The sequence below is a fragment of the Caretta caretta genome, chromosome 6 (assembly GCF_965140235.1).
Source record: "Caretta caretta isolate rCarCar2 chromosome 6, rCarCar1.hap1, whole genome shotgun sequence".
Lineage (NCBI taxonomy): Eukaryota > Metazoa > Chordata > Testudines > Cheloniidae > Caretta > Caretta caretta.
The window spans coordinates 34,341,211-34,351,523 of record NC_134211.1 but is presented as its reverse complement, the minus strand read 5'-3'; the positions used below and the strand labels follow the sequence as shown (position 1 = coordinate 34,351,523).

The 10,313-nt window shown below is 44.5% G+C and overlaps 1 protein-coding gene across 1 annotated transcript in view; it reads right to left on the bottom strand.

Moving 5' to 3' along the window:
• Positions 1-6,531: 6,531 nt before the first annotated feature.
• The window catches only part of CTR9 (CTR9 component of Paf1/RNA polymerase II complex), a 29,310-nt gene continuing 25,528 nt past the window's right edge, over positions 6,532-10,313 (bottom strand). Inside the window, exons 21-25 of the mRNA XM_048855231.2 lie at positions 10,007-10,147; positions 9,462-9,616; positions 9,036-9,132; positions 8,550-8,662; positions 6,532-7,755 (exon numbers count right to left, since the gene is read on the bottom strand). Of these exons, the coding sequence (XP_048711188.1) occupies positions 7,311-7,755; positions 8,550-8,662; positions 9,036-9,132; positions 9,462-9,616; positions 10,007-10,147 (951 nt within the window). The 3' untranslated portion in view covers positions 6,532-7,310. The remainder of the gene's footprint in view (positions 7,756-8,549; positions 8,663-9,035; positions 9,133-9,461; positions 9,617-10,006; positions 10,148-10,313) is intronic.

The following is a 10,313-nucleotide window of genomic DNA, read 5'->3' as shown; positions in this document are numbered from 1 at the left end:
ATCTGCTTCTTCTGCTCCAAGCTGAATATTCGCACATTCTTCCCCCTCACAAGTTCAGTTCTGAAGACCCTTTTAGAAGGATGCAGCCAACAGAAAATAGTAATTTAGGTTTTTTTAGCCACTCATGACTAAAATACAGCTTAATTTTACACAACATTTGTATGCTGCACTAAACATGTAAATTAACGTGTGTATGCTTTTCATGTTAAGAATGCTTTTCACTTTTATGAAACACAGAGGTAGCTCTATATGAGACATGATGCAAAGATGCACATTAAGGCAAAGATTTTTAAAGACAAAAGCTGAATAAAGTTTAGGTCCACATTTAGGCACCAAAACGTGGGGCCTGGTTTTTGAGAGTGCTGAGCATCTAGTAGTCAATAGGAGCTGCTGGGTGCTCAGCATTAATCAAAAGCAGGTTACTTAGCCCTGGTCTACACTAGGACTTTAGGTCGAATTTAGCAGCGTTAAATCGATGTAAACCTGCACCGGTCCACACAATGAAGCCCTTTATTTCGACTTAAAGGGCTCTTAAAATCGATTTCCTTACTCCACCCCTGACAAGTGGATTAGCGCTTAAATCGGCCTTGCCGGCTCGAATTTGGGGTACTGTGGACACAATTTGACGGTATTGGCCTCCGGGAGCAATCCCAGAGTGCTCCATTGTGACCGCTCTGGACAGCGCTCTCAACTCAGATGCACTGGCCAGGTAGACAGGAAAAGAACCGTGAACTTTTGAATCTCATTTCCTGTTTGGCCAGCGTGGCAAGCTGCAGGTGACCATGCAGAGCTCATCAGCAGAGATGACCATGATGGAGTCCCAGAATCGCAAAAGAGCTCCAGCATGGACCGAACGGGAGGTACGGGATCTGATCGCTGTTTGGGGAGAGGAATCCGTGCTATCAGAACTCCGTTCCAGTTTTCGAAATGCCAAAACCTTTGTCAAAATCTCCCAGGGCATGAAGGACAGAGGCCATAACAGGGACCCGAAACAGTGCTGCGTGAAACTGAAGGAGCTGAGGCAAGCCTACCAGAAAACCAGAGAGGCGAATGGCCGCTCCGGGTCAGAGCCCCAAACATGCCGCTTCTATGATGAGCTGCATGACATTTTAGGGGGTTCAGCCACCACTACCCCAGCCGTGTTGTTTGACTCCTTCAATGGAGATGGAGGCAATACGGAAGCAGGTTATGGGAACGAAGAAGATGAGGAGGAGGAGGAGGTTGTAGATAGCTCACAGCAAGCAAGCGGAGAAACCGGTTTTCCCGACAGCCAGGAACTGTTTCTCACCCTGGACCTGGAGCCAGTACCCCCCGAACCCACCCAAGGCTGCCTCCTGGACCCAGCAGGCGGAGAAGGGACCTCTAGTGAGTGTACCTTTTAAAATACTATACATGGTTTAAAAGCAAGCATGTGAAAGGATTACTTTGCCCTGGCATTCGCGGCTCTCCTGGATGTACTCCCAAAGCCTTTGCAAAAGGTTTCTGGGGAGGGCAGCCTTATTGCGTCCTTCATGGTAGGACACTTTACCGCTCCAGGCCAGTAACACATACTCGGGAATCATTGTAGAACAAAGCATTGCAGTGTATGTTTGCTGGCATTTAAACAACATCCGTTCTTTATCTCTCTGTGTTATCCTCAGGAGAGAGATATCATTCATGGTCACCTGGTTGAAATAGAGTGCTTTTCTTCAGGGGACACTCAGAGGAGCCCATTCCTGCTGGGCTGTTTGCCTGTGGCTAAACAGAAATGTTCGCCGCTGTTAGCCACAGGGAGGGGGGAAGGTTGAGGGGGTAGCCATGCGGTGTGGGGGAGGCAAAATGCAACCTTGTAACGAAAGCACGTGTTATGTATGTAATGTTAACAGCAAGGTTTACCCTGAAAGAGTGTAGCCACTGTTTTATAAAATGTGTCTTTTTAAATACCGCTGTCCCTTTTGTTTCTCCACCAGCTGCAGGTGTTTCAATGATCACAGGATCTTCTCCTTCCCAGAGGCTAGTGAAGCTTAGAAAGAAAAAAAACACTTGCGCTGACATGTTCTCTGAGCTCATGCTGTCCTCCCACACTGACAGAGCACAGACGAATACGTGGAGGCAAATAATGTCAGTGCAGAAAAGCACAAAATGACCGGGAGGAGAGGTGGCGGGCTGAAGACAGGGCTGAAGCTCAAATGTGGCGGCAGCGTGATGAGAGGAGGCAGGATTCAATGCTGAGGCTGCTGGAGGACCAAACCAGTATGCTCCAGTGTATGGCTGAGCTGCAGCAAAGGCAGCTGGAGCACAGACTACCACTACCGCCCCTGTGTAACCAACCGCCCTCCTCCCCAGGTTCCATAGCCTCCACTCCCAGATGCCCAAAAAGGCGGTGGGGGGGGGGCCTCTGGCCAACCAGCCACTCCACCACAGAGGATTGCCCAAAAAAAAGAAGGCTGTCATTCAATAAATTTTAAAGTTGTAAACTTTTAAAGTGCTGTGTGGCATTTTCCTTCCCTCCTCCACCCCCCACTCCTGGGCTACCTTGGTAGTCATCCCCCTATTTGTGTGATGAATGAATAAAGAATGCATGAATGTGAAGCAACAATGACTTTATTGCCTCTGCAAGCGGTGATTGAAGGGAGGAGGGGCGGGTGGTTAGCTTACAGGGAAGTAGAGTGAACCAAGGGGCGGGGGGGTTCATCAAGGAGAAACAAAGAGAACTTTCACACCGTAGCCTGGCCAGTCATGAAACTGGTTTTCAAAGCTTCTCTGATGTGTACCGCGCCCTCCTGTGCTCTTCTAACCGCCCTGGTGTCTGGCCAGGCGATTTGCCTCAACCTCCCACTCTGCCATAAACGTCTCCCCCTTACTCTCACAGATATTGTGGAGCACACAGCAAGCAGTAATAACAGTGGGAACATTGGTTTCACTGTGATCTAAGCGAGTCAGTAAACTGCGCCAGCGCGCCTTTAAGCATCCAAATGCACATTCTACCACCATTCTGCACTTGCTCAGCCTGTAGTTGAACAGCTCCTGACTACTGTCCAGGCTGCCTGTGTACAGCTTCATGAGCCATGGCATTAAGGGGTAGGCTGGGTCCCCAAGGATAACTATAGGCATTTCAACACCCCCCAACAGTTATTTTCTGGTCTGGGAATAAAGTCCCTTCCTGCAGCTTTTGAAACAGACCAGAGTTCCGGAAGATGCGAGCATCATGCACCTTTCCCGGCCATCCCACGTTGATGTTGGTGAAACGTCCCCTGTGATCCACCAGAGCTTGCAGCACTATCAAAAAGTACCCCTTGCGGTTTATGTACTCAGCGGCTTGGTGCTCTGGTGCCAAGATAGGGATATGGGTTCCGTCTATGGCCCCACCACAATTAGGGAATCCCATTGCAGCAAAGCCATCCACTATGACCTGCACATTTCCCAGGTCACTACCCTTGATATCAGCAGATCTTTGATTGCGTGGGCTACTTGCATCACAGCAGCCCCCACAGTAGATTTGCCCACTCCAAATTGATTCCCAACTGACCGGTAGCTGTCTGGCATTGCAAGCTTCCACAGGGCTATCGCCACTCGCTTCTCAACTGTGAGGGCTGCTCTCATCTTGGTATTCATGCGCCTCAGGGCAGGGGAAAGCAAGTCACAAAGTTCCATGAAAGTGCCCTTACGCATGCGAAAGTTTCGCAACCATTGGGAATCGTCCCAGACCTGCAACACTATGCGGTCCCACCAGCCTGTGCTTGTTTCCCGAGCCCAGAATCGGTGTTCCACCGCATGAACCTGCCCCATTAGCACCATGATGCATGCATTGGCAGGGCCTATGCTTTCAGAGAAATCTGTGTCCATGTCCTGATCACTCACATGACCACGCTGATGTCACCTCCTCACCCCGTATCGCTTTGCCAGGTTCTGGTGCTGCATATACTGCTGGATAATGTTTGTGGTGTTTAATGTGCTCCTAATTGCCAAAGTGAGCTGAGCAGCCTCCATGCTTGCCTTGGTATGGCATCCGCACAGAAAAAAGGCGCGGAATGATTGTCTGCCGTTGCTCTGACGGAGGGAGGGGCAACTGACGACAGAGCTTACAGGGTTAGCTTCAGGGAGCTAAAAATCAACAAAGGGGGTGTCTTTACATCAAGGAGTATTTCAGGCAGGACTTCACGGAGGGTTCCAATAAGAAATGGTGCACCTAAGTTATTGTTCTTATTGGAACAAGGAGGTTAGCCTGGCCTCTGATTGATACATGGCTAGATTTACCTCGCTGCACCTTCTCTGTGAGTGACTGCATTGTGACCTAGAAGAATGAGTCCCCTAGACAGGGGAGGGGGGGGAAGCAAATGAATAGAGAACAAATCTGGTCTATTTCTTGTTTTGATCCACTCCATCTATCTTTTACATCTTTGGCTGGCAGCAGACGGTGGCTGGTGCAGAAGGACTGCATGCCATCCACATCTCATGGCTGCTCAGCAGAAGATGGTACAGTACGACTGCTAGCCCTCCTCATCTCTTGCGTGCCCGGCAGAAGATGGTACAGTACGACTGCTAGCAATCCTCATCTCTTGCCTGCCTGGCAGAAGATGGGTCAGTACGACTGCTAGCAATCCGTATCGCCTGCCTGCTCACCATAAGACGGTTCAATAGGACTGACTGCAGGACTAAAGAGAATGATCTGGTCAAGTCACTCCAAATTTAGTCCCTGCGCCCATGTCTGTCTAGGCGCTCCCAGCCGACGTGGCCAGGAGCACCTGGGACGTGACAATGATGGCTACCAGTTGTACTGTACCGTCTGCTGCCACAAGGCAAGGGGTTGCTGCTCCTGTATAGCAATGCCGTACCGCGTCTGCCAGCACCCAGGAGACATAGGGTGACTGTTATCTGAGCGGGCTCCATGCTTGCCATGGTATGGCGTCTGCACAGGTAACTCAGGAAAAAAGGCGCGAAACGATTGTCTGCCCTTTCTTTCACGGAGGGAGGGAGGGAACGGGGGCCTGATGATATGTACCCAGAACCACCCGCGACAATGTTTTAGCCCTATCAGGCATTGGGATCTCAACCCAGAATTCCAATGGGCAGCAGAGACTGCGGGAACTGTGGGATAGTTATCCACAGTGCAATGCTCCGGAAGTCGACTCTAGCCTCGGTACTGTGGAAGCACTCCGCCGAGTTAATGCACTTAGAGCGTTTTCTGTGGGGACACACACTCAAATATATAAAACCGATTTCTAAAAAAACAACTTCTATAAATTCGACCTTATTCCGTAGCGCAGACATACCCTTAGTCTTCAGAAGATGTTTTAGATATCCTAGACGCAGGCCCTAGAGAACTCTGAAGATAAGGGCCGAGACCTTAAACTTGACTTGAGATTCTATAGGAAGCCAGTAGAGTGTAGAGGACAGGTCTGATGTATTTGCAGTAACCTGTGTGGCTGAGGAGCCATGCTGCAGCATTCTATATTAGATGGAGTTTCCCAAGTGCTGAAGACTTTATACCCAGGTATACTGCATTGCTGTAATCCAGGTGAGAGATGACAAAGGCATGAATAACTGAGACCAGGTCTTAGTCCACCAGACTAAGATGATAGAAAGTGTTACTTGGTGATGTTATGTGAGAGCTCTGCGTCGGTGAAGAATGCATGAGTACTCCAACACTATGGACTGAATTGACAAATTGTGAGTGTCCATCTTCAACCAAGACTGCACTGTGGCTGCAATGTCTTCCAAATACTGTCCTCTGCCCACCAGCATCACCCGTCTTCCTCAAGTTCTACTTCAGCCAGCTGGTTTTCATCCAAGCACTGGGCCACCTTGGTAGTGGTATTGTATGTGGTGAAGGATAGGTAGGGCAGTGTATCATCTGCATATTGCTGGCATTTTAGTCAGTGTCATATGACCAGTTCACCTAGTGGCTGTGTGTAGATGTTGAAAAGGACCAGAGAGAACGGATCCTTGTGGAACAACGTAAATGAGGAGTCTAGTGGTGGAGGTGCAGTTTCCCATCACTACTTGTTTGGAACATCCATCCAGGAAGGACTCAAATCATTTTAGTACATTACTCTGGACCCATCACCTCCCTCAGGCGATACAGTCTCATACTATGAGGTTCTATACAACATACATTGAGCAAGTGCTCATTTTGGATAGGCCTTTAATACATGGTGAGGTTAGGGAATCAAATTGGTTTCCTTTCCCAACGGATAGCTCAGCTCTCAAGTTTGGGAAACATTACCCCAACAACTAGAGCAGCAGATTGGAAAGTCTGGTTTTGGTGTCTACATACAGTCTACCAATTTTGTTTGTTACATGGTACACAGTACTAGATTGAGGGGGTTTAAAACTCTTGAACGTGGAGCCATCTATTAGAAATTAAAAATGAACTTAAATGTCTGATTGCTGGCAAACTTAATTTTCTTTGACATCTGAACTTCAAGATTTTCGGCTGCCATCATCATAATAGATTGCAGTTTGTTTGTTTTGTTACTATTGGGTTCAGGGGATAGTTTTTTTTTTTGTTTTTTTTTTAAAAGATGAAGTAAAATAGATCACTCCAGAACAGATGGTAGTAATTACTTTTTATTATTGCAACAATGGCAGATCTCTTCACTCTACCACATAAGAATACAGAAAGTTTTCTACATCTTTATTTTTCACCTGTCAACTTAATATATTCGCATTTTATCTACATACCTGTAATGTTATTTCATAAACTTTTGTTTAAACCTGCATCTTGGTTGCTTTTTATTTATTTTTTTAAATTGGTATATCAGGAAAACAAGCAGGCACAAGAAGGAAAACTTTTCAAAACTTAGGAGTTGCATCACAGTAAACTTATCCTTTAACAGAAGGTTAAAAAAAATACCACCATTGATCTCTATTCAGAATGATACAAAGAAATAAATATCCAAAGTTCTTTGTACCATTCAGTAAGATCTCATGAAGATTGGCCTGTACCTTTTTTGCATGTAGAAACATGGAACAAATACACCACAGTTTTAACCAACTCTTTGAACTTGGGTGTTTTTGTTCTGCAGCATTTACATACACCCCATCCTCACTGTGTGAGTTTACCACTCACTGTACAGCATCTGTGATCGTCAGCTATGTTAGTTTCAGTGTAAGAACACACCATATACACCAACACAGAGAAATATTCATTAATGCCTAGTAATGTACAGCTTGATAGAACAAAATCATATGAAACAAGTTTCACAACAGTTTTACTAAAACATTAAGTTTTGTTTTAAATCAGTTTTCAAATATAAAAATTGGATTTTCCTCCTCATAACTGAAGTATATTTAAAAAACAATTTTTAAAAAATGGCTGTAATTTAAATCTAATCGCTATCATCTGATCCACCTTCTGATCCATGTTCAGACCCCTCAATGTTGGATGCCTCTGGTTCAGATTCATTGCCAGACTCTCTGCCAGAGCCTTCATTGTCAGATCCTCTATCAGAATCTCTGTCTGAATCACCACTGCGAGAAGCTGGACGAGATTCATTCTCTGAGCCACCCGAGTGACGACTTCCTGATTGTACAGAGTGGCTTCTCCCAGACTGCACAGACTCATTGTCAGACTGTTCTGAATCTGACAGTCTCTTCTTTCTGGCTGACCTGTCACTGTCTGAATCCTCATCAGATGGATGAGCACTGGATCTCCGTGGACTGACTACCTCACTACCAGACTTGTTTCCGTTATCTGAATCGCTGTCAGACATGATGCGTTTATTGCGCGGCTGCTCAGTGTCATCAGAATCACTGTTGCTGTTCCTGGCATTTCTGTTTTTAAAAAAAGCAGTAGAATCAATTATTAAAGCTGCAAGTATTGGCTTACTATGATCAAGCAAGAATCCTGGATTTCACTGAGATGTTGACACTTGCATTAAGAAGGAAGAGGAGAAAAGGACACTCAAATAATTCAGAGAGGAAGATGGTATCTTTTATCACAGTGGAGTACTCCCTATCTTCCCAAGTGCAGTGGTTCCCAGTTTGGCTATGAAAAAGGGTATTTGTCAAATCTGTGTGGATCACAAAGGAAATACAGTAGAGAATGAAAGGTGAAACACAAAGAACTCATTCAGACTAACATGATACATCAGTGATACATCACTGAAGCAGCAAGTCAGGACTAAGAGAAGTGGGGGGGTTCCAATCTCAGAAATACCAAAGGAGACATGAGTATATGCTTTGACTGAGTGTTTTTTAGACCTCAAAAGTACACACTTTCTGGGCACAGTATTTCAAAGTACTGACTGCAGAATTTTTGGCCATTTAACAATAATAAGTTTGTTAATTTGAGGAGTGTCAACCCTACAGTTATGTCAATTTAGATTTGGGAATATATACTTAGTTTTATTTTAATCATTATCTTCAGGCATGGGTTTGCAACCTGAGGTACTGGATGTCAAGGGGTCATGACCTGCCCTTTACATATTGCTTATTTAGAGAATGGTGTCAGTTAACTGGGGGGGGGTCCCAAAATGGAAAAGGTCGAAAGCCAATCTCAGAGCTTTTTCCATCAGGCAGAAGTCAACATTTGACTTTCAAAATGTACAAAAATCAAAGGTTCATACCCATCATCAGCAATTTTGAGTTTATCCTCATCAGAAGAATCTTCACTAGATGAAATTATGGCTTTTGATTTGATCTTTCCCTTCATTGAAGGAGGCAGACGTTCTGGCTTGGCCTGTATGGAAAAATATACAAAGTAATATTGCTTGTTCACTGGAGTAAAACCGATATCAATAACAGAGCTTAAAGTACAGCTGTTCTAACATAACAGATGGATGCAGAAAACTAGACTCATTTCAAACAGCTATTTGTAAATCCGGTCAGAATTTATGTTCTGATTTAAAAATGGAAGTGGAGAGCTTCAGCAGCATCCCTGTAGCTACTGCTATATTAGGAGACATAAAAGAAGGGGAAAGAATGATACGTTTGCTGCAGGAAGTATTTTACATGCTTTCCCCTTCAGCAAATGTCACTTTACTGAATGCGGTCGCACTGTAATCTTCCAAATGTAAACAGGAACTATCAAGGCATTACACTTTTAAACTTACAGCCTTTTTCCTCTCTGCTTTGGGTGGACGTCGTTTTTTAGGTCTTGGGCCATTTTCGTTTTCTTCATCATCGGTTCCATCATCTCCTTTCTGGGGTCTTAAACACAAAAATTAAGTCAGAATTAATATTTAATTCCTGAACAAACAGTGTATTATTTCCAACAGTGTCAAACGATCAATTGTTAACCCTACATTTCTTGTATTATAGTAATATGAACAGTTAGCATTTTGCTAACATTTACGGTTTATAACGGATGTGTATGGCCATTTACAACTGGGAACTTTCTTTTTTAAAAGAAAGTTCGGGGGAAAAAGCAAATCTACTTGGTTTTATTCTAACATCATTTGCAGGCTCCTGTGTAAGGTATACTCTAAACAGATACCACAGAGTTACAAAAAGAATGTAAAAGATTTAAACTTAGTTACCTCCTCCTCTTTTTCTTCTTCCTCTCGCCATCTTCTTCTTCACCATCTTGTTCGCTACCACTGCCTTTCCTCCTCTTTTTCTTTCTGGACACAGGCAGATCTTCGTCACTCTCATCATTGACAAATTCATCAAATTCTCCTCCTTTTCTGGAACGCTGCAATAAATTAAAAACGCATACCATACCAGATTTGTAATCTGAAAACCAATCGGTCAACATATGGAGAATATAAGACTTTTCACCTTAATGCCTCGACTGTCCCATTATCTGTACAGATTTAGCACTAAAACTGGTTCTTCAGAATGATTATTATAATATATAATTCCACCTGCTGCTGCTATTTGTTGGATAAAGTATTTATTTTCTGTACTGTACTCTTGGAGCAATATCTTGAATTTACCTTCCATCCCAAAGGTGTCTGCATGTCATTGATGAGCACTCTGTACAGCCTCACTAAATGTCAGGTGCTGATTAATGCCTGTCTTAACTCTGGTCACAGAGTAACTCTAAATTATAGAAAAGTGTGGAAAAAACTCTATTCTGTACCCTTCCACCACCACGTTTCTTCTCCTTCGATCCTTCTACTTCTCCAGTGAACATCAAAATATTCTTGGTCTTCTCCACATATTGGGCTCGTTGTTCCAGAAGTTTCTTTTGTTCTTCTTTCTCTCGGAGGCGTTTTTCTTCCTGAAAGAATCAGAACAAACTGACCATTATCAGGACCCTGCACTGGAGGCATGGAGAAGCAGCTGCTGCTAGTGTAGTTCATAGATCACACAGTGACCATGGATGGCTTGTGCTAGAATCTCACATCTTGTGGGGGTGAATTCTGTTCTCCTAAACACCATTTTCA